The sequence below is a fragment of the Ahaetulla prasina genome, chromosome 1, assembly GCF_028640845.1.
Source record: "Ahaetulla prasina isolate Xishuangbanna chromosome 1, ASM2864084v1, whole genome shotgun sequence".
In the NCBI taxonomy this organism is placed as follows: Eukaryota; Metazoa; Chordata; class Lepidosauria; order Squamata; family Colubridae; genus Ahaetulla; species Ahaetulla prasina.
Window position 1 is genome coordinate 259,880,059 of NC_080539.1, and position 25,071 is coordinate 259,905,129.

The 25,071-nt window shown below is 37.6% G+C and overlaps 1 protein-coding gene and 1 non-coding gene across 2 annotated transcripts in view; both read right to left on the reverse strand.

Annotated features, from left to right (window-relative positions):
- LRP5 (LDL receptor related protein 5) overlaps positions 1-25,071 on the reverse strand; it is a 134,046-nt gene that overhangs the window by 40,730 nt on the left and 68,245 nt on the right. Inside the window, exons 6-7 of the mRNA XM_058156563.1 lie at positions 13,464-13,860; positions 12,292-12,463 (exon numbers count right to left, since the gene is read on the reverse strand). Of these exons, the coding sequence (XP_058012546.1) occupies positions 12,292-12,463; positions 13,464-13,860 (569 nt within the window). The remainder of the gene's footprint in view (positions 1-12,291; positions 12,464-13,463; positions 13,861-25,071) is intronic.
- Positions 8,400-8,488, reverse strand: TRNAY-GUA (transfer RNA tyrosine (anticodon GUA)). Its single transcript is given in 2 exon segments — positions 8,400-8,435; positions 8,452-8,488. It is a non-coding gene; the product is annotated as a tRNA-Tyr (tRNA).

Below are 25,071 nucleotides of genomic sequence, written 5' to 3' on the forward strand. Positions count from 1 at the left end.
CCACGCCCACCATGCCACACCCATAGAACCCGTAGTAAAAATTTTTGAAACCCACCACTGGATAGAATGTAAGAATAACACCAGGGATTTTTTGACTTATGTCTCCTGAAATGCATCAAAGCTTTATTGCCAAGAGGGTTCAACTGAATTCCAAAATCTTGCCATTGTGTTATTATTAATTTCCAGCAATCATCTTTCGAAATGATCTTTTCAGCTCATTCACTCTAACTTAAATATTTTACAGGGAATAAACTCTCTATATTTGTAATGAAAAAGGAAAGTTATACCAAAAATGTATAGCTAGTATAGCCTGTATGTAGAACCAAGCTGCTGGCAAAACAACACATGTCCTATATTAAAAAAAAACTATTCTGCCAAGTTCAGAACATCTGTAACCTATCCAAAATATGGGCTCATTTTGTCTTTGCTGTTAGTCTTTCTCCTCTGCCTCATTAATAAAGACTCAAAAGCTTTCTGAAAACAAAGTCATAAATATCAATCATACCTCACATCTGATTGTGTTGCTGTTATTGCAATTCAGAACAACAGTGCAGCAAGCCAAAGCAAGTGTTACTTACATACAGGTGAAAAAGATCAGCAAGTACAAGTGAGACGCAGCAACTGCATCATGCCGAAATTGTTTGATAAAATGAATTAGCAGAGGCAAACTCAATTACACGTCCATTTTTCTCTTCCCTTGCCCATATCCCCCAACACGCACTTCTATTAATACCTAACAAGAATCTGCAAACTATGCTCCATTGACTAATTAAAGATCAATGCATGTAATTCTCCCCACCCTTAATTAATACAGATCAGGGACTTTCATTGCCTTGGGCTACACAAGTAAATTATGCTTGCCAAATATCTGGAGATGTATTAAGTAATAGCCTCATTTAAACCCAAGACACATAGTTCATAAATATTGAAGTATCAGTGGCAGCCACTGCCAAGAGGATTTCTGCATAATTTCTCTCTGCATACTAATTATGCTCATTGCTGGACTGGGAGGTACTGCTTAGGTTTATTTATGCCATAGTCACCTCCCAAGGTGGATTACTGCAATGTGCTCCAAGACAGCATTGATTCCTATCCTGTTAGTCTTTCATAAGTTCCAGGGCCTGAGGTTCTGGAGGTTAGATGGCTTGTTAAAAAGTTTTTATTGGTTGTTCTGTTTGGGCTTAACTATTGTTGGTGTCAAGGTTCCAGAAAAACCTTGTCTGAGTGTGGTACAAACACTCTTGGGGTTTGTATAACTGGGAAAAGAATCCGGAAATTCAGTTTTGGAATAATGTCAAGGTTCCAGAAAAACCTCTTCTGCATAAAAAAAACTCAGAAGCCATTGTTTTCCAGAGTTCTTTACTAGCATGAGGAAACTGGCACACGATGAGTGAAATTCCAAAACTGAATTTCCAGATTCTTTTCCCAGTTATACAAACCCCAAGAGTCCCACCCCCCTGACCCCTTTGATGGTCACATGGTCCCACGTTCTCCCAGTTCATTCGAATATCTTCTTGCCACTCTTCCTGCAGATGTGAACACCATCCGACCTTGACCGCTTGAAGAATGTTACCATACCCCTCAGCCCCCCTTCCTCCCCTCAGGGGAAAATGTGGCAGTGTCTGGAACCCTAAAGTCTAATATGGTTTCCAGGCCTGACAGTTGGTCTTTACTTCATAATAATATAGGAACCTCGGGTGTAATCCTAAAACAACTGGACCACCACTGGAATACCATTGGCATTGACAAAACCACCTTCAGTCAATTGCAAAAGGCACCTTTAGTTGGAACAGCTTACATCCTGTGACGATACCTCAACATCTGCCTAACCTAGGTCCTTGGGAAGGACTCGATAGGTGAATAAAAATACAAACTCCCATCCGAACATCTGATTGACTATATGATAAACCATAATAATAATTTTAATATTTTTACCTTTTGTTAGCCACTGACTATCACATCTGTCAGATAGGTGGCCATATAAATTGATGAAATAAATAAATCTAGACACCTTATATGTGGTGTTGGGGGAAGGTGTTAGAAAAAGACTGGAAAAAAGAAAGAGGAAGTGGCTGCAGAATGCATCTTTTAAATGTAAAAGAGTTCTTCAAACTGGCATTCTCGTTATGTGTTGAACTATGTAGTCATGCTTTCCCATATAGCATAGCCTTTAGAGCATTCCCCATCTTGGCACCCTCAGGATGCAGCTATAAGTACCATGTTGCCTCATTTGGACAGATATCCAAGTATGCATTCCATTGTAGCAATGAAAAATGGACAGACCACCCACACTGGAATGTGCATTTGGAGACATACACCTACATAACCCAAGGAATTCTCATATGTCTGCCAGGTCAGAAAAATGATCTTATCTAGGTCAACCTCTGGTCTTTTAACAAGAGTCTGTCAAATGGCCCCGATTCACTCACAGGCAAAGAATGGAAACAAGTATATTTATTCCTGACAGGCGATGCATTCTCTGAGAGCATGATAAGTCTGCTTTCACTGACATAGTAAGTACAGAGACTTACTATGCTGATATTATCTTTCCATTTGGAATTTTTAATGTCAGGATTAGCTATCCAAAACAGCAATATTGGATGGAAGATAAAATCAGCCTTCTCTAAGCAGGTATACTCCAGACTTGCTTCTAAACTATACCATGGCATTGTTAAAATTAACTTTGCCATGGTTTAGATTAAATATTACATTACAGAATAATATTCTACAACCTTAGCTGTATTTAGACATTTTGAACTTTATTCAGGTGTTCTTAACGTTTGGTGGATAAATTTAAGTTTATTCTTGTCCTGCAAACTTTTTTCCTCCCTCCTTCTGGCTTTAGCACACAAACCATATGCTAAAGTGCCTCTTTCTCTATATTCTTCTGCCACGCTTCTTATCCTTAAATGCTTGTGTGTTTAATGACTCTACCATTTGTCCAGTTCTGTTTTTACTTCTTTGGAATTTTTATAGGCTGTCTTCAGAGATGGGTTTTGTTATGTCAGGTGGCTTACAAAACATCGAATAAGCAGGGGGCTCCATGATTCCCTCAAGGGGCAGGTAACTTATCCTTTGGGCTAAAATCAGGTCCACAATGCATGTTGTTAAATTATGCCCATTTCGACAAGTTCTCTTTAGTGTTACAGACTGGAACATGATCAAAAATAGTAGTTTTGATTTGAAAAAAAACAACACCTCAAAGAACATTTCTTAGAACACAAGAATGCACCGACTGATCTCCACTCTGTATAATTTTATCTGAAATTTGGAAGAGTGGTTTAATTTATAGCATGAGCTAGGACAGAGGCCTGAAGCTACCTGCAATCAATTTTCTCCCTCCCAAACAATTTGTCAAAAACTCTTTTGCACAAGGTGGGGTGAGATCGTTTTTAATTTCCTAACCTGAAAGATGTTAAGAGAAAAACAGTTGTAAAAAAGTTATTGTATGCATCAACAAGCAGAACAATTCCATAAAAAACCTGCCCATTGTGAATTTAAATTTTTTTGCCTTCTACATCAGACTAACCTTGATTGAAAATTTGAACAAAGTATTTTATTATTTTCTCCCTCAATGTGAATTATACCGAAGAGAAAATGTACAGATTTAACTTTCCTTTAATGATCTGAACAATATTTGCTTTAGATGAAATGTAGTATTTCAAATGCAAATAATATTAACTTATTTGATTTTTATTCCACCTTTGTTTTTATATACAACTCAAGGTAGGAAACATACTAATATTCCTTTCTCCTATTCTCCCCACAACAACAACCCTGTGAGGTGGGTTGGACTGAGGGAGAGTGACTGGCCCAAAGTCACCCAATTGGCTTTCATGCCTAAGTTATGAAAGGCATTATCAGAATCCCTCATGCTGTCTCTGGATAGTAGAATTGTAGTAAAAACCATCTACATGGAGAACAAATTGTAAAAGACTGACTTAAATGAATGTAGGATAAGATTATGAGTCCATTCATTTACATCTAAACAGTCCATGTAAATGTAGTAATGTTACTAGTGTAGTAGTGTAAAGTATAAATAAACTAATAGGGAGCATTCTATTACTAGCAACAATCAATACTGTAATATTTTCTATTTCTAACTTGTATGTGGTGGATCTGCACATAGATTATACTTAAAGGTTGACGTTTTTATGGGAATCTGTTGCAGAAAATGTGCAGTTATTTAGACAATTCTGTAAAATAAAATAATTGTATCATTTGCTAAAAAATTACGTTTTACAATTGCCTGCTGGAAATGAATACTAGTAAATATTAATTTTCTATCAGCTAGTCCTGAGTAGCAAATAATGCAATAACAATATTTTAATACGAAAGTGCAACTAGTTATAGCTAAGAAAGCAAATATTCTTTAGTAAAATATACAATGATGATTTTTGATAAATGAAAATATCAATGTGTCTGGAGGAAATTCGCCAAGACCAAGTAGATATGCTGATATAATCATGAAGTGAATTTAACTAGGAGGAAATTTTAAGAAAAATATCTAGCCATCATGAACAGAACAAAGCTGTGAATAACGGAAGACAAATTTTACATCTATGGATGGGTGGACGGTCAGTGTTTACAACACTGTTGTAAAATTGGAGTATTGGACAAAAGCACCCAAGATAAAGCAAGATGAAAACTGACAAAAGAGTCAATGTGTTCAATAGTTCACAACAGGCTCCCGAGGGAAAGTTAGCTAGAAAGGGAAAAGAGCAGGGCTACCTCTAGGCACAGCCAATGCAAAAGGGCAGCAGGGTGCTCTTAGGTAAAGGAAGCCTTACCATAAACAGTGACAAGCAAAACATATGGACCATCACAATGAAATCAGCATGCAGACATAACGACGACTCATCATAAAAACTGAAAAGTAGCCCTGATTAAAAAGTTGGTGGCATCAATTGAAAATTACCATTGCCCCTTGCACTGTTTTCTCATGCAAATATTCAAGCAACAAAGGAACTGGAGGGAGGGGAAAGAGATACAAGAGTACTATTTGAGGCATGGGGATAACAAAATTTAGGTTAAAATGTTTTCCACTCTTTCCTTTAGCAAGCTGAGTGCAAAACTTAGAATCATCTTTAAGAATTGCATCTGAATTTGTTTTTTAAAGGAAAGAGTAGGCAGAATTGAATTAAAAAAATTAATTATGGGCAGCAGTAACAAATATGAGTCATAGAAATAATGACGTCTATACTAGAGTACAAACTATGCCTCCATAATAAGCAACCAAGAAAATACTTAACAAAAAACCGTTTCAGATTGCAATTAATCCCGCAGTAAACTTCAAAGTGGGCTTCAATTCCTGATCTCACAACTCAGAAACAATGGTGACGTGAGACAGTTTTAAAAGGTGCCTGCTCAGGCAGATGATTTATTGACTACTTTTGCTCATATATGCCCATCCAAACTATTGGAAGTACGGCAGAAACTCCCTTTCTCTCCCCGTTTCTTTAGAAAGAACTAGAAGGGGAGGAGAAAGACGGCTGACAGTGCTTTGCATAAAAGGACAACACAGCATTTTCAGGCATTCATAATGGCCAAATCAACCAAACAAATTGCCCGAAGAACTGCAACAGTAAGCGATTGGATTTTTACGTCGGCAACTTCAGAAGTCTGTTGGAAGAATAAAATCTTTTATCGTGCTTTCAAAAAAAAAAACCAATCACAATTCTTGTTCTGTCTCTCAGAATTTGGGGGGGGGGAATCACCCCTCTGCACCACTAATTTAGTCTTCTTGCCGAAGAATGAATACAAGTTAAAAAGGAGCCGACGGTTGGAGGAAAGCCAAAGAAATCTTTCAGGAGCAAAATGCAGAAAGAATGGTGTTTGTTCTGCATTCAGATTTCACATGCAATTCTACAGATGAGATGATATATCTTGCTATGGGTCCAAGAATACACCTTTGTTAGAGAAAATGCTGCCCTACCTAGGAGTGCAAGGATAAGAATTCCTGACCAAGTTTTCTTTCAAAAATCACCCTTCATCAGGAAAGAGGGCTTCTTTGCAAGAACCTCAAAGTGGAGAATTAGGCAGCTACTGGCTTTCCATTTATAGTCATCCAGGCAGTGAATAGTTTCATTCCAAATGCCACAAGGCAGACATGCAACCTTTCATTCTGGGGACCTGATTTGTGTTTCATTTCATGAAGTCAAGGACTAGAAAAGACAAAAAGAATTTCTAACAAGTGTGCAACAAAAAGTTTGGCAGGGAACAGCACCCGGCTTCTTTATTAGCGCTACCAGTTTCTCAGACATTGGCATAAGGGGTTGGATAGGGGAACTTAAAAAAACCCTTTCCCACAGACTTTTACTTTTTTTTTTCCTGAAAAAAGGCAAATCTGCATGGTCTGTTCCTTCCCCCCACCCCGACCCTCATTAACGGTGAATGCTACTGCCCTGAAGTTTAAGTAAACCTGGGGGCATGTGCCTGGCGGGAAAGACTTGGAAAAGGAATGAAGGGGTGCAAGCATTTCAATTAGTTGCCTTTGAAGGATCCTTCTGAATGAGACAGAACACGCTTGTCAAATGCAAGTTCAAGTAAAAGCCACTTCTACCAATGAAGGGCACAGATAGCTGTGGGGGTTCTGCTAAACCCTCTTTGCCCCCCTTATGTCTTTATTGCTCACAAAAAAGGAGGCAAGGGTCACCCATAGTTTAAAATAAGTTAGCATGCTTTCCCACAGGATGACTCTAGTCAATCAACCCTTCCCTTTTTTGAATGACAGATGTCTCCTCACGACACTAATATATAAAGCTGAACACACCCTTTAATATAGCTGATAGTTGCTGAATATCAATTGAACAAGCCTAAATCTTTCTCTTAAATTAAAGCTGAGTGAGCACACCCACGTTCTAATCAGCTCTTTTTTCCCAAATGGGTTCACACAATGGAGCACTGAAGTTATCAAGGCCATCTACTATCCAGAGAGTATCCACTATATACTAGGGGCTTACATGCAATGGCTAAGAGCAAATCCTGAAGACACTTTTTTTCCGGGCAGTTTAACCACATGCACACTGAGCATGAAGGAAATGAAATTAAACAGTGCAAAAGAAAACCACTGAGGTGAATTTCCCCAGTTATTTAAAATGAAGGGGATCAAAACATGAAAAATTATTCACTGGTAACCACAGTGAGGAAAATGTTTCTCACATTGATGTTGCTCTGAGTGTGGGTTTGGAGAAAAGAAAAACAATTCAGTATCATTTAATCACACAACACTACACGAAATACTTAAATTTTGTAAAAATAGCACAGCAATAGCATTTAGGCTTACACACAGCCCCATAGCGCTTTACAGCACTCTCTGTGCGGTTTACAATTTCTAAGCATTATTTGTCTATTGGGTCCTCATTTTACCAACCTTGGGAGAGCAGAAGGCTGAGTCAATCTTGAGATGGTGAGAATCAAACTCCAGGAGTGCCTGTATTTAATCACTGTGCCACCAAGGCTCTTAAAAACCTAAATGGATCACTGGTATATATTCTAAACTAGATGGAATGATAACACTCTGTAAAACAATGTATAGAATTGTGCCATTGAAAGGGACAATTTAGAGTTCAGTTCCCTGATTGGTATAGCAATTCACATTACAGCATTCCAAGCGGACATCTCTCTAGCTGCATCTGACTGACTCCATTGAACCTGCCACTTCTCTGAATAATTGGTTCCTCATCAAGTTCTTTCTGTTATCAACCAATTGCTAAAATTCAATTGAAATTTGCCTTCCCATAACTTAAACCTACTATTCCATGTCCTGCACTCTACAACAGAGGAGAGCAGATCTTGACATTTGGACCTTCATATAATTCTTTTTTCTTCATAGGATCTTCATTTCTGGTCTCCTGTTGACCTCACCATCTTATTCTGCCCCTCTTCTCATTTTTTCTAAACTGATGCCCCAAAGTCAACGGAGCATTTGAGATAGGGTTAAATAAAGCAGGATGGGGTGGAACAATTATTTACTTTAAGTTTGAAATCATCAACCTAGAATTCTTTCAGAAGTCTCATTACCAAACCTATAACCAAACACCAGAGTTTTGTTAAGTGTTTTTAACTTTAAAAAGTTGCATTTATCTATTAAATTGTCTTATGTTCAATTTACGATCTAACAAAATACCCAGTAGTTCCCTCTACTACTGCCAAGTCAAGTCTCGCTATACTATACTGAGACTTTCTTTTTATCTTTTTCTTTTAAGATGTAGGACCTTACATTTGTTCCGGCTGGCTTTCATGGCTAAAGCAAGACCAGAACTCATGGATCTCCCTCTTTCTAGCCTGGTGCCTTAAACTCTAGACTAAACTGGCTTTTAAAGCAAGATCATAATTTGTTTCTCTCAAAGGATGAATGGCAACTTTAGAAATGATGACAAAGGGGAGAATAAAAAGCCTCCTTCGAGCCGGAATTGAACCAGCGACCTAAGGATTACAGTACAGGCAATTCTACAGTCCTCCGCTCTACCAGCTGAGCTATCGAAGGGATGCTTTTTTTCTCTCTTCCAAATTCTCTTTCTCTTCTAAAGAATTAGCCACTCCTCCTAGTTCTGTATTATTCACAAATCTGGTAATTACTTCCTCAATCTTTCCATCGAGGCCATTAATAAGAATCTTGAACAGCATAGGGCCAAGACAGAACCCCTGTGGCAGTCCACTTAGTTCTATGCTCCAAACTGATATTGAAGCATTCAGAAGTATGTTTTATAATCTAGCTCACATTTTACAGTTTTATTAATTTACATATGATGGGAGACTTTATCAAATTCATTGCTGAGATTATGTCTGTGGCATTCCCTGATCTATTAAGATGGTAATTCTGTTAAAAATAGAGGTAAGGTTAATCTAGCATGACTTACTACATAATAAAAGCCATGTTGGCTCTTATAACTGTTACATTCTTAACCAACTGATCACAAACACATTGTTCAATAATCTTCCTCAAGATGCTCAAAATTTCCCAGATCTCCGTTCCCTTTTTCTGGATTAGAACAACATTTGTCTTCTCATAGTCTTTTGAGGCACCCCAAACTAACTATAATCAGATTATAGTTAGTAGTTCTGATAATGTTTTCAATACTCTGATTTTAAGTCTTGAATTCATGTTAATTGTCTTTGTGCAGTGGTCTCTCTGTAATTCCTTAAATTTTAATAGATTTCCTTTTAATAAGCTTACTTTTCAAGATAATAAGACAAGTAAGATGTGTTCTAATTGCACCTGTCCCGATCTTTATGCATGAAAAACATATTTTTTACTCCCTTGGGCACAGGGTGAGTTTTCCTTCCTGTTCTTCTCCAATTCCATGCCACTATTCTTCCTCTCCCCCAGACTGCTCAATCCAAAGCATGTTGAAAGATCAAAAGATTCAGCACAATAATCACTAAGGAAAGGATTTTGGTGAGATATATGTATGCATTAAAGCTTCATTCACATTAATGAATGAAGGTCGGTTCTAAATATTTTTATGGTAATGTTTCTATGTAATATGGTCCAAATATATAGGAAATGACAAAAAGCCAACATACTATTTCAATCAGAGGAAGAAGAAAATCAGAAGAATTTCAGACTTGCTGGAAACTGTATTGTTCCAAGCCACAGCAGTCCTTTAATTGGTTCCCTGAAAGTCAGGCTACTCAGTACTATTCAGGATGATCAACATCCATTTGTCCTTTGACTGTGGGAAGGCAACTGCTTTACTTCTGACATAGCCTCCTGATGGGTCAAAGGTCAGTTACCCTATTCAAGGCTCCCAACCGTCTTTTCCTCCCTGCCCCATTTTTTTTAAAAATAAAAAAGTTCATTTTAATGTAGGATAAAAAAATACTCCATTAATTTTAAGTATAAAACAGCTACTTTTTCAACAGTTCTTTTTAAAAGTCCAGGGAATATGAGTTGATTTACTTATGTAAGAAAAGAGCAAATTATTTATAGATCAAAAAGACGTATTTTAACAAATTAAAAATACCATATAATATGTATTTAGAATATCAAATGAAGGAAGCCACTCCCAAAGTCACTTTCCTTGCTAGTATTGTTGCAGCCTCAAAGAAATTTAGTGTTGGGAACTAAAGACAAGAGATGGGAGGGTGAATTTGTCCCGCAACTCAAGTTTTGAGTAAGATTTTGATCAGGGTTTTTTTCAAAATGTAAAACAAAATTAAGACACCAAAAATACAATTAAATTTTGAGAAATAAGTATTAACATGTATTCTAAAATTCTGGACTGTTTTTATTTTACATATGTAAAAATAACTATGCTAGAAGATCCTTCTATCTTTTACAAGATTGAAAAAAATTCTTCAAACCTGAGCTGGAGATTAAAAGTGCCATTTTAAATATCATATGCAAAAATTACCTAGAATAGAAATTATTTCCCTATAAAAGTCATTACTTTGAAAGCCTGTTCTGAATTACAGCAAAGGCTTTGTTTCTTCAATATCCATCAAATAAACTATAGGGAGAAAAAGTAGGAAGAATCAGGTTGTCAGAAGGATCAATGAGTTTTGTTGGGTTTGCCGATAGAGGTGAAGGGCCTGACACTAGTGACCTGTGTTATGCCTCACAAACATTGTTTATCACTGCACAATTCTTTAGAGAATGTCTGGGTGCAAGTTCTGAATTTATTCTGAAGAAAATAATCACAAAGCTTTGGTGAGGGGGGGAGAAGTGGTGATTCTCTAGGCTACATTTTATCTTTTAACTATGTTGTTTTAGAGCAATTTAAATTAGGAAAACACTTCTAAAAATAGACAAATAGGTCAACATTTTTAAATTATGCAATTATACACAGTCATTAAGCAAATGTTGACAAGACAACCCACAAAACTGGTTTTGAAAGAGAATTAGGCGATTTTGCAGGCAGATGTCAGAGTCTTTTTGCTTCAGCTGAAACATTGTAAGCCACGTTAATTTGTTCCTGGAATGTACTGTTTTCCGACGGAATCTTAAAATTTTCTTTCAATTTACTTTTGCGCCATTCGCTTCAAATCAGCTGCACCTCCTGAATCCAAGATACTTTCCTCATATATCTCTCTAAAATCTGCTACAATTTTTTGCTCTCTCTCCTCTCTCTCCCACCTTTCAAACATGCTGCCAAACCAAGTTAGGGAAAAAAAAAACTTTTAAGAGCTGGGAACAATGTTACCACAGGGTGCCAAATTTGCAGTGAAAGCCCCAAAGGCTGTTGTCACGCAACGTTTGACAAGGCTCGCCAAATGGTTTCTTTAGGATATAAACGGCTTGTGAAGTGACTGAGGCCTTTGTATTTACAGCTGAATGCTGCAGATGGGAACGTTTCTGCCAAGAATGAATAACTGCTGTTTCTGCCATGTGAAGTTTTACACACATAATTAAGGAACGCACTTCTATGTATCTAGCAGTATTTTCCTGCTTTGGGGGGGGGAAGGGCTGGGTAGATTTCTCCCCCTCAAGGGAACAAAAAGGTTGGTTTTCTGAAACAACGGACAGCTAAAAATGCAACATGCAATTAATTGAAGTACATTATTATACAACCTATTATACATTCTTCTACATTTTTGCCAAGGAAATAACACAGCGCTTAAAAAGTATAGTTGGTAAGTCAGAGCACAGAGCAAATGGCCAATCCCCACCACAGATCTTGCCTGGTCTCTCTGAATTCTGATTTTTAATCTGTCAACACGTCCTAAAGTTTCTGGCACATTTTTTAAAAAATACTCTGCCTTAGAAGACACACTGTGGTAACTGCACAAAGAAATATGTCCTTTCAGTATCTTGTGTTCAAGATTAATACTCCCAACCTGAAGACTGATATATATTTGCTGGATTTAGTTATTTTTATTGTATAAAGTCAGCAAGCCTTGAATGTAACACAAAATACTTCCAGCAGGATGCATAAATTACCCAGACAGAATTAAGCTCCAATACAATTCTCTTCTGGGAATTCTGAAGAAGAATATTATTTGTTTTAAATAGTTTTCTCCATGTTTGTCATTTGATAATGAATTCCAGACATAACTTTCAATAAATTGCCTTATTTTAATAGTCCAGCTCTAATATTTCTCAACTTCTTGGCCTCTGACAGTACAGTTCTGTATTTGCCTGGACGAAAGGCACTCCTCATTCTTAGCTTAGTCAGGACAGGCTGGGTCCTTTTAAAATGAAATACAGATTCTTATGCTAGGGTTGGGGCTTTTTTCTCTCAAGCTTTTCAGAAACTATATCTGGTAATGCAATGTTTCCAAAAAAACAGGAAAACAAGATGTTTTCTCTAGAACAGAACTGCAGTTATCTGGAAATATCTCACTTACCTCAATTTTGTCAGTCTTTGCATCTCCCCAATAAAGTTTGTTTTCCTCAATATCCAATGCCAAACCATTGGGCCATCCTAGAGACGTATTCACCAGCACTTTCCTCTCAGACCCATCCAGATAAGCAGATTCAATCTTTGGGTTTTCGCCCCAGTCTGTCCAATACATATAACTTTTGTGGAAGGAGAAGAACAACAATGTAATTCTGATGCGCAAATATGCTATCAAATATATTATTGCATTTTATAAGCGTGCTTTTCCATGAACTGGCAGTAAAGAGAAAGATTCATTCAAAGATTTCAAGTTTGTGAGATATACAAAAGGATAATAATATTATAAGGAATAACGAGGAAGGAAAATTTAAAATCAGATGCTACCTAGAATAAATAGGCTGATGGTTGTGTATTCCAAATTTACTGAATACTAATAAAGAATATGCATTTGAGAAAACATATTCTGTTGAACTGCTGCTGGAACATGGTATGGTGAAAACAGATGATTTTTTAAAGTACGAATGGTCTTCGATTTATGACTATTCGTTTAACAAAGGTTCCTTGGAAAAAGTGACACTTGCTCTTATGCCCATCACACTACCCCTACGGTTACATGGTTGAAATTTGGGTTCTTGGCAACGGGGTTCTGGGTCATGTGATCATTTTTAGCTGATTTCCAAATGGAAAGGGAAATGTTCATTAGGGATGTTGGACTTGTTTAATGATCATATGATTTGTTTAACAACTGCAGTGATTTGCTTAACAACCATTGTAAAAAAAATTGCTATAAAATTGGATCTGATTTATGACTGCAACAATTTACAATGAAAATTCCAGTCCCAATTGTGGTTATTAAGTCAAGCAGTAGCACCTAGACTTAATATACCATTTCATAATGCTTTACTGACCTCTCTAAGTGGTTTACAGAGTCAGCATATTGCCCCCAACAATCTGGGTCCTCATTTTACCAATGTCAGAAGGATGGAAGGCTGAGTTAATCTTGAGTTGGTCAGAATCAAACTGCTGGCAGTAAGCAGAATTTGCCTGCAATGCTGCATTCTAACCACTGCGCCCTCACGGCTCTACAAGAACTACCTGTAACATGTTCCATAGCATAGAAATGCAAAGGCAGAGCAACCACCATAGTTTTAAGACTGAGCAAATACTTGCAAGACTTACCCCATCACAGGATTGAGCACTATTGCTCTAGGTTCATCTAAATTTTCTGAAATAAGGATCTTTCTTGAGGTCCCATTCAAACGTGTAACTTCAATCCGATCTGTACCAGTATCAGTCCAATACAAATTCCTACCCACCCAATCTACTGCAATGCCATCAGGATGATTTATCTCTGTTGTTACTAGAGTCTGGGCTCCAGATCCATCAAGAAATGCCCGGCGAATAGCTCTGACATCATCATCTGTCCAATAAATGTAGCCCTCAACAGGGTCATAGTCAATTGCAATAGCATGCCTAATATTGTCTATTTGCAAAATAACATCTGTGAAGTCCGGCATGTCCAGGGAAATTCTTCGTAGATCTGTTCTTCTAGCGAGCAAGAGGACTTCCTCAGCACCTAAGAAAAAAGTGGTAATCAGTAAACTACCAGTAAACAGTTCTTTCCTTGTGCCACACAGTTAAATTGATGCTTACGAAATTCAATTTCTAATTTTCCAATTAACTTTACATTATGAAATGTATGTATTGCATAGAAAAAGGCAATCTGATTGTGGAGGAAGATCACAAGTTTTCTCCAAAGGCAATAATGTTTTAGGAAGAACGTGGACAACGGAAATTCCTGCTTCTATTGATACAACTAGAAATATACATGTCCTAAGTGCAACTCCTATATGAAGACACTTACAGTGACTTCAAAGTTGATCCTTCCTGGGACTTTTCCCCTGAGAAAAGTCATCATGACAGCAGGTTGTGTGATTCCTGATCTTACAGTTCACAGGAACAGTCATATCAATCCCCATCACCAATTACAATGCATCTCCAATTACGGAAGATGCACCAGGCAAATGCAGCACTCGTATTTATATGTCCAAAAAGCAAGGCAAGACTGGGTAAGATAATGGAAAAGATGAACTGGAAAACAGAGCTATGCATACAGAGTTGCTTAAGGAGCAATCTGTTTTTGGAATTGGAATGTAAGAGGTAACCGTTACTTCTGGCATAGTCATCCAGGGTATGAATTAACACGCAGTAGATATGCCTCTATTGACATTATGAGCTATGAGAATGAAAAGCCATTAATTCACATTTTGCAGTCCATCTATAGTCAAACACCAAAATAACACCTTGAGTCATCAAATTCTTTAGAAAATACTATATGCATTGTCCTAAAGCCTGTGTTCTCTGAACATGATGCAAACTTCTAATGCCTTCAGTGCCTGTTTCTTGTATTATATTTCTTTTTCTAACTAAATCCTAAATAGTAGCCATAAGACAGAAACTTCTAATGTGTTTATGAGAGTGAACAGAACGGTGCATATTTCATTGTAGATTAGTATAAAAGCATTGATAGTAGCAACCATAATCCTAATATTCTCTTTAAAATTGACTTTCTAATGTCATGTGTCAAGATGACATCTTTAATGAACTACTAACCATGGCCAAGTTCTCAGAGGATAGGAAATAGCTATTAGAAAAACTAAGCTTAAAATGTTGAACAAAGTTGCACACTAGTGCTAAAACTAGAATCAAAGCCCAATTTCAGTCTAGATCCCTACTTGCAGTTGATTATTCAGGCTAATTGGCTATGTATCTGAATTTCCTTCCCATTCCACTTTTTTTTTTCATTTTTGACAACCTAGAACAGTGATGGTGAACCTTTTAGGCACCAAGTGCGCATGCGCGCCCAAACTGCAAGGCGTGGGTGCATGCATCTTTGCACCCCACACATGTGTGCGCACCTCACACATGAGCCCACACTCACCCAAACTGCAAAACATGGGTGCATGTGTGTGCGCCCCACCATGCATGGCAGAGACCCGAAGACCGGCTGGCCGGTGGGAGGTGCATGCGCATGCATGGCAGAGACCTGAAACAGAGCTGGGGCAACGGCGCACATGCCCACAGAGAGGGTCCTGCGTGCCACCTCTGGCATGTGTGCCACAGGTTCGCCACCACTGACCTAGAATATTGGAGGACTCATAAGTTTAATGACATCTGAATTGTACTAAATATTCTACTATCAAGACAAATTAAACAATACCATTTTAAACACTGAGAATGGGATCTGCAGCTGTAGCTGAATATGTAAAAATTGTTCTTATTAAAATAAATAAAAAGATGCATAATAATAATAATAATAATAATAATAATAATAATAATAATAATAATAATAATTTAATTTGTATACCGCCCTTCTCCCGAAGGACTCAGGGCGGTGAACAGTCAAAATACAAAAGAAACAATACATACAATACTAAAAATCAACCCTTAAAGAACTTATTCAAATGGCCAAATTTAAAATGTAATAACGCCCTATAAAATTGACAGAAATTTCAAACCCATAAAATCAAATTAAAATTTTTTTAAATCAAGCCAGTCCAGCAAGGTGGAATAAATAGGTTTTAAGTTCGCGGCGAAAGGTCCTAAGGTCAGATAGTTGTCGAAGTCCAGGGGGAAGTTCGTTCCACAGGGTAGGAGCCCCCACAGAGAAGGCCCTCCCCCTGGGGGCCGCCAGTCAACATTGTTTGGCTGACAGCACCCTGAGGAGTCCCTCTCTGTGAGAATGCACCGGTCGTTGGGAGAGAAGAGGATGGCAGTAAATGGTCCCGTAAGTATCCTGGTCCTAAGCCATGGAGCGCTTTAAAGGTAGTAACCATGGGAAAAATGTTTCAAGAAAGTTTTAAAATGTTTGCCTTTCTTTGCTAGTACTGGGCATGAATATTCACAGTGAAAGGATTTTTATGAACCTGAGGGAAAATATTACTGCTATATGAGAAAAACACCTTCATAAAGCATTTTCAGAACCTGCTCTTCAAAGTGTCAAGAGTATTGTCCCCTCTCAAAACCTTGGCCTGGTTCCAACATCTTTAAACCTTTCATGTCTGGTTTTACTTGTCCCCATTTCATGTACTCCTTCCAGGTAGGTTCCAGACAACATCCTCTTTAAATGCACAAGAAAAGCATTACCTACATCTTGGTCAGTTCTCTTTTTTCCAAACAACACTTCAGAGCATCCTGTCCTTTTCTTCCAGTATTCTTTGTATGCACAAACCTGTTTCACATATTTACTTTTCTTGCATTAGTATGCATACTTTTTATTTCATTATTTTGTTATGCTTTGTTAAATTATTTATACAGTATTAGTCTAGACCAGTGGTTCTCAACCTGTGGTCCACAAACCACTGGGGAGGAGGAGGCGTAATGTCATCACAGGGATTCTGTAAACGATTGAAGAAATGTTATGATTTAAATCTTGAGTTAAGTCTTGTGTCTCTGTGGCCATGGTCCATGGCCACAAAAGATATTTAAAGAGGGTCCGTGGTGAAAAAAAATTTGAGGATTGTTGGTATAGACCACGGGAAAGGACTGACCTGAATTAATTCTTCAAGGTGCAACTTATTTAGTCAGTGTTCCTGTAGTTAATATCATGTTAATACTTAATGAACAACAACTGTGATCTTAGCTGCTCTTTTTCCTACTCTCATGCCTCTTAACTGGTTGCCAGAAAGTTGCTCTGTTGGGTTATGGCTGTCCTTATTATGACAGACAATACATTTCAGAGCACATGGACAAATTCTACGTTTGAAAGTTTCTGAAAGAATTGCAAGCAAGAACTGCCTCTGTCCTCCCCCCTCTCTCTTCCTGCCTAGTTCAATCTCTCTTGCTCCCTGTTCAGTCATTTTTCTACTCAGAGGTGAGCTTTGAAGATGCAATTTATCTGTCTGGAAGATTTGGACTGGTGCAGTTATGGTAACTCTCTTCAAATTATATCACTGTTTTGCATGGGTAGATCAAACCTCAGCCCATAACTCCATAGTCATAAAAGAAATGAAGAACAAATCTTGGTCTGAATCCAATGTTCTGCTTTATGCTGCACTATGTAACTTTTTAGCAAGACACTGTCTTCTGAAATACCTTCATGAGCTCTTCAAATGAAGCACTCTTATAGTTAATAGTTTATTAAGGATAGTTGCATATAGCATTTCAATTTCAGTTTCCCATTGATAGTTGAAAAGATTCAAGATTATAAACAGGATTTTCAACATGGTACTTGTCTGCAGGATCTTGAAGGCATGTCTTTTCCTGGGATTACCTGCCAGATTGTTTCTAGGAAAGGGTGCAGCTACATTACAACCTTTTTTGCAGCTACATTACAATAATTTTACTAAACACTACAATTAAAAGAAAGAACTAATACAAAGTAAAAAAAAGAATAATAGAAAGCACAGAAAAGGGAAAAAATAATATAGCAAAGAAAAAGGAAAGAAATATATAAAGAAACGACCACCCGTTCATAGCAATGAATATAAATATTTTAGTAACATACCACCTTCTCCTAAAATACAACAAATTATCTCTTTTTCTTATATCTTATCCATAAACAAATCTTTAAAAACTTGTCATTGGATGCAGTTTGGCAAAAGTCCATTAAGTATATCTATAAAATCTATCTACTTTAACCTTGGTCAAATAAACCAACTTTAGAATAGAATAGAATAGAATAGAATAGAATAGAATAGAATAGAATTGAATTTTTATTGGCCATGTGTGATTGGACACACAAGGAATTTGTCTTGGTGCATATGCTCTCAGTGTACATAAAAGAAAATATAACTTCATCAAGGTACAACATTTACATATACTAATTACTTTTAAAAAAATTATCTTTATTTCCTTCAAATAGTGTCCTAGAACTAGATTTCATTTTCATTGCCCCTTCCCATAAAATCCTTCAAAATTTTAACAAGACTCTTTTGTAAATCTAGTATAGGAAAGTTTCCCAGGTAACTCTTTTACTTTATTATTTCTTTTAATTATTAAGACATTGAGATGTTTTATTTCTATATCCAGTATAGCATTTTTCCCATATCATTCATATAGTCTATAATTTTAAAATCCATTTTCAAATGAGTCCCAATCTGATTTCTCTTCCATAACATCTTTCAAATACAGTCTATTTATAATTGCAGTCATTTTAAAACTTAATTTCTGGGTCCATTGTTCACAAATATCCTTCAATACATATGATATTAAAGTACTTTGCTCCATTCTGTATCAGTAAGTCAAGTTTAAGTATTCTTTAATTGAATCTTTAGTTCCTTCTGGTTCCCTCTAGTGTCCAATTTTTAATGTCCCATCCTATCATGTTTTTGTTATGAAGATTTTTAGTAGCTAAAAAGTAGTTAAAAAGCAATCAGGTGACCAGGTCCCTCCTTGGTAAGAAGTAATCATGGCATCCCTTAAAGAGTCACTGAGAGGAATACTCTTGGCATCTATCTGATACTTGGAACTGGATTCTGGCTGAGCAGATACTTTGGAGGTGACGAAGACATGTCTGAGCCTTGTTAACTGGGAGGAGTTTGAACCAGTTGCTCTTGAGGAAGTAGGCAGGGTCCTTGGGGCTGTGAGCTTGGCCACCTCGGTTTTGGCCCCATGCCCCTGCTGGTTGGTTAAGGCCTCTCAAGAAGTAGAATGTGATTGGGCGCAAGTGATGGTGTCGAGCCACGTCCGCCACGTCTGTCGCTCAACACAAAAGCCATGCGGCGATAGGAAATCCAGGTGGGCAGCAGACAAACCTGATGACACAGTGCAGGGGGCACGTGTGATGATGTTGGCAGCAACAGTATCCAGGGAAACGGGTGGTGATGGTGGCAGTAGGTGTTGGGATCGGGCTGGGGCCGATGTTTCAGATGCTGCCAGATGATGGGCGACGAGAGAGCGGCTCTTTTGATCTATGTGCTGAACAACTGAGCCGAGTAGCCAAAAGCCCGAGTGATGGGAGAGGCGTGGCTATGCTTTCAAAACAGGCGCTGAGAGGCGGAAGCTCTCAGTGCCGACTTTAAACCTGTTTAAAGCTCAGTTTGCCTTGCAGCCGGTTTGTAGCTAGAATAAACTCACTTTTAACAAACATCCAGCGTTCTTCGAGTTATTTGGGCAAGCTCAGCACAAGTGTGGCCAAGCAAGCCGAGAGATGGTTAATGATTCTTTGCAGGAGAGGATGATACCACCCTCCCCAAAGGAGGCAGTGGTGAGCCCCTTTCTGAAGGGGCCATCTTTGTATCCAACAGTATGAGGCAACTTTTGCTCAGTTTCCAATCTTCCCTTTTTAGAGAAGGCTGTTGAGAGGATACAAAGGCCCCTGGATGAAGCAGATTATTATCCTTTTTAGTCTAGGTTCAGGTTGGGGAATAACACTGAAACAACATTGGCCACACTTCTTGATAACCTTTGGAAGGCTCACAGTGGGGATTGGTGCGACCATTATGGCCTTCCTGGACCTCTCAGCAGCTTTCGATAGCATTGACCATGCTACTTTTGGACGGGCTTCAGTGGTTGGGAATGGGAACTTCTCTGTTATGGTGGTTCTTCTCCTTTGCATTCCCACCCCACAATATTGCCTTTTGATTCTCTGAGATCACTATGGCAGCTTGACAATAATTAAAACTGGCTATGAAACAAAAATAAAATCACATGAATAAAACTGCCCAGGAATTTAAGAATCAAAAGATAGTCAGCAAAATTCCATGGAAAATGATCATACCTCTCTTCAGCTTGACAACCCTATCAAACAAAACTGTAAAGAACTTTCCCACACATAAGCCCTGCAAATGTGCAAAACTTACTTCATTTTCCTTAATTTCCAACCAGCATGGCTATGGGTTGTTCAAGAGCAAGGAAGGGAGGACTGGCAGGAGGGGGAACAGATTTTAAAAGTATCAAATGGACCTAATGAACTTCCTCCAACCATCAACAAATTGAAGCCCCCAACCTGTGGCCATACGTTTGCCCCAGAAGTATCCAGGAGTGGATTCTGAATTAAGAAAACATGGGTAAGAATACAGCCTAATTGCTAGTTAAGAAATGTGTACAATACTCTCTAAAATGCAATGGAGGAATGTGCAATTTATAGCCCACATACCAGATAACGGCTGCCAAGTTCCTTTTACAGACCCTGGGCTGTCTGCACTGCCTAAAATATCCCCCGGCTGTGCCATGGCCACCTAAGCTCTCTAAAGTTGAGTATAATCTCATAACTTTGTGAAGTCCAGGTGGCTCAACCAAACCAACAACAGCATCACTGTTGCTATGACAGAGAGACATCAAGACCTCACAAGGAGAAACACAACTGCCCTGAGCAGCTAATGAACTACTGAAAAAATTGTTTCACCATAAAACAAGTTTTGCGGAATGACTGTCACTCCTTCCTCCCTCTCTCCCTCCAAAAACCAAAAGTCTAGTTTGGAGGAAAAATACTTTTCAACTACCAGCGCGGAATCCAAGAATGTATGGATATCTGTTTGCAATTTTCAGTGGACCAGACAAATGGTGCTTTATTTAACTATGGGTACCAAAATGGCTCAACTAAATACATATTCAACATTCGGGGACTGCTCAGGTTTTTTTAAAAAATGTATTTAAATAAAAAAGGGGAAAGCAAGCAGCACGTCAACTCTTCAGATAGGTTTTTTTCTTCTTTTAACTCCATGATTCTATATTTATGCCTATTGGTATTTAAATGATGCCTTGCCTTGTTAAGAGCCAGCAGGTATTGTAACACCACTTGCAAGTGATTAAGCGCTAGTATGGCTGCTATACAGACATTCATTTGAATAGGATGTGGGGCACAATTTCGCTTAATTCATTCAGCATACTAAGATATGATTTGTTAAACTATGGTGTGCTGAATATATCACAATTGACTAGATTCACACAGTATTAGATAATAATCTCAACTCCTGGATATTTGTCCCTTTATGGCCACAAGATGACTTGGTCTGTAGTCTCGAACTGTCTTAACTTTCCAGGGCCAGTTGATTTCTATCATTAAATTAAACCAAACCAAACAAACTACATTATTAATAAACTGCTCAGCTCTGGTGTTTTATTTAAAAATACCTAGACATACTTAAATAACATCTTTCTAAGATGGCTTGCAAATACATCACACTGTTGAATTAGTCAGTTTTCATTTAATACAAATTCAGCCAAGAAAATAGTAGTAGAAAGGAGAGATATATGGAATGAATAAATAACCAAATAGCAGAGTTGGAAGGGACCTTCTAGGTCTTCTAGTCCAACCCTCTGCTAAAGCAGGAGATCCTATAGCCGTGATGGCGAACCTGTGGCACACAGTACTCTCTCTGTGGGCACACAAGCCATCACCCCAGTTCAGCTCCGCCGTGCATGCGCACACACACCTCCCACCAGCCAGCTAGTTTTTGAGTCTGTCTTGCATGCGTGGGGATGGGCTATGTGCAGGGGGCCGTGTGCACATGTGTGGGGGATGGGGCATGTGTGCATGCAAAAATAATCATCTTTGTTGCTCTTTTTTGCCCTCTTTCCAGAGTCTCAACATCTATTTATATTGTGGTGACCAAAACTGCATGCAGTATTTCAAGTGTGGTCTTACGAAGGTCTTATAAATCGGTACTAACACTTCACATGATCTTGATTCTATCCCTTTGTTAATGCAACCTAGGAATGCATTGGCTTTTTTGGCTGCTGCCACACACTGCTGGCTCATATTTAAGTGATTGTCCACCAAGACTCTCATAGAATTGCAACGTTTCTCATGCTCTCCCCCCCCAAAAAAGGGGGGGAGAACTGAATCTAAAACACAAAGGAAAATGTTCCTAAAATGCCATGCTTTTTGTGCTTGCTGTAAAAATTTCAGAATTTACCACTGGCTATGTATTTTACACCATACATAACGACTAAGTGTTTTCAAAACAATACTATGGTAATACTACAGCCTTCATTAGTTACCAAAGTGGGCATTAGCGGGCTCATCCTATTCTAACCAGACCTGTTAGTAAATCCCCAAACTTCAATGTGATATATACTCGTACTCTGACACAGGGGTGGAGCATATGGCATATGGCCCCTTTATGACCTGTGGACTTCCAACGCTCAAAATTCCTGAGCAAGCAACTCCCAGAATTCTGGAAGTTATAGTCCACAGGTCTTAAAGAGGCCATAGTTGTCCACACCTGCTCTACACAACTGAGATGGTACAACTAAAGCTATTCAAAACTCAATGGCACAGTCAATTCACTGCCTACGAAATTGCCCATAAATATTATTCCACATCACATTCTATAAGCAGTACAAGCAGCCATTCCTCAAATGGCATTCAAAAGGAAAAAATAATAAATCTCCCAAAGTTGAGGTTCATCAGCCAATCTTACTTGGTCCTGGAAAATTCCTTCCTTGGCCAGCATTGGAATCCAAAGCACTATTTAAGGCAGCACATATATTCTTACAGGCTTTTTAAAAAAAGTCTGTCTACGTCAGCCAGCAGCTATTTGTCCAAAAAGAGGGGAGGAAAAGCAATAAATATGACAACTCATTCAACAAGCAAGAAAAATGGCATAATTTCATTACTTTTAAAAAGGGAAAGTAAAGAACCTAATTTCCCTTAATCATATAATAATAGTTTTTAGTAGTATAATCCTTTATTCTCTTTAACTAATATTATTAAATTGCTTTTTCTTTTTCCATTCCCCAGAGCTTTACATATATTTTGACAAAACTAATATCCATAGAAGCGTAAGCCTTTTAATTAGCACTTAGAAACACCTGCTAAGGATAACTGAATTTGAAAGGAAAACTGGCCACAATGCATAAGTGCTGGTCTATTTAGCCTTAGCCCCTGAATGATATATTCTGTTTTTGTAGTTAATGAAAAACCAGGCAGAAAGCAGAATTGAGATGGTTAGAGAATATGGTACTATTTGCATGTCTCTCTTGTCAAGGTTTATAACCAAGGTAGGATTCCCTTTCATCTGTGAGTTTTAAATTACTATACTAGTATACTGCCTTCCAATAATGTTGCTTTTCACCCCCGTGATTAAAAAACCATCTTTCTACTCTGGAAATGGCAGCTGCAGTGTATTGGCAAAATTATCTCCAATCAGAGCTGACAGCAGCAAAGCAGACCAGCTCCACAAGCGGTGTTTGTCATTTTCCCTTTGGCTCTCTTTGAATTTGACAAGTGACAAGGCACCTATAATATAGTAACAAATGCTCCGGTTTATTCATCCAACCTAAACAAATGTAGTCAGCATTTTGCTTTTGCTAATGCAGAAAATGTAGCATTATTCCTTTCTCATTAGTCCTTCTATTAACTAGACTATAACAATGGTCTATTGTAATTATTACTTTCCCTTCTTCTCTTCCCCTCCCCTCTCATAACAAAGAGGACTAATTTCTTACAAGCATTATTTTACTGGCAGAGCCTTGGGAAGGGGAATAGGTTTAGTCTAAAACTGGCAAATACCACTACCATTGCTATCTTTGGAAAGCAATGAATGTAAAGCTATCATCTATTCGCCTCTTCAATACTGAACCATACCCAGAAGTATATTAACACTAAATCATTTTTAAAGCCATAAATCCATGAGCCTGAATTACCTGAATGATTTCCTACCACTAATAGTAGAAGAAAAAAAATATTTTTATAGATCATGAGAAGGGGGGGGGATTAAAATGTTAGTTATTTAGACCAACCATGCAAAAGAATGAACAGGGTTATGTTTAACATTTACAAATTATTTGATATTACACCAATTGTTCATCCGCAGCTCTGCACAGAAGAAAGAAAGGAACTTATAGAAAGATCATCACTGGAAAAAGTTTTATTTCACTAGAATCAACTGTATTATATATGCCACTATAGTGTTTATCAGAAAAAAATCGAATGCCAAGAAATATTGCCATTAGAAAAATAATTCTTGTTGAAATAACTTTGTTCCACACTATGAGAAATCCAATTATTATGATCCCATCATGAAACTCTTGCAGAAAAGTTTCATATGCATATTTATAATAGACAACCTAGATAGTTGTTACCACAGTTAAAAACCTTGTAACTGAGGGATATTTTAAAATTTTGTAAAGGTTTTAAATAGAATTTTAAAACTAATTTCTAATTAGTTCCATCTAGTTGAAAAAAACAAGCACACATTTTATAAATGAACTACTCAATATTCATTTATAGACAAGCAAATTCAACCTAACGGACAGTTTATGTAGAATGAATATTTGTGTCTGTATGAGTCCCTTACCACTTAATGCACATTTTTATTTCTATTACATTTTGGGGTAGAAAACATAAACCATCTGGACAGTCTGGTTAATTCACAATGTCACTCTCAGTTAAAATGGTAGCTGTTTTTCCTTTAGGAAAAGTTATATAACACCTCATAACTACATATATTCTATTTTACAATTAACAGATGGCTAATATATATGTAGCTTTTTTGCCATATGATCACTATAGAAATTATATGTTCTCAAAAATTATATGTTATTACGTAATTTGCATTTATACATTTATAGTATGATACATATTCACATTAGTGAAGTAAAAAATGGAAGAATAGATATTGATCTAAATTTAGCAGGAGAAAATATCACATAGATTCTATTCTATACTGCAGCCATAATAAAATATACTACATCTTAAAAACCTCGAGGGAGAATTTAAAATCAGGACAAATGGGTTTAAGGAGAAAATAATACTCTCACAATCAAACTGGCAGCTCTGCATTTAAAATTTTTTTTTAAAGACACATTATGGTCACCAACCTCGTTTCTGCCTAGATGC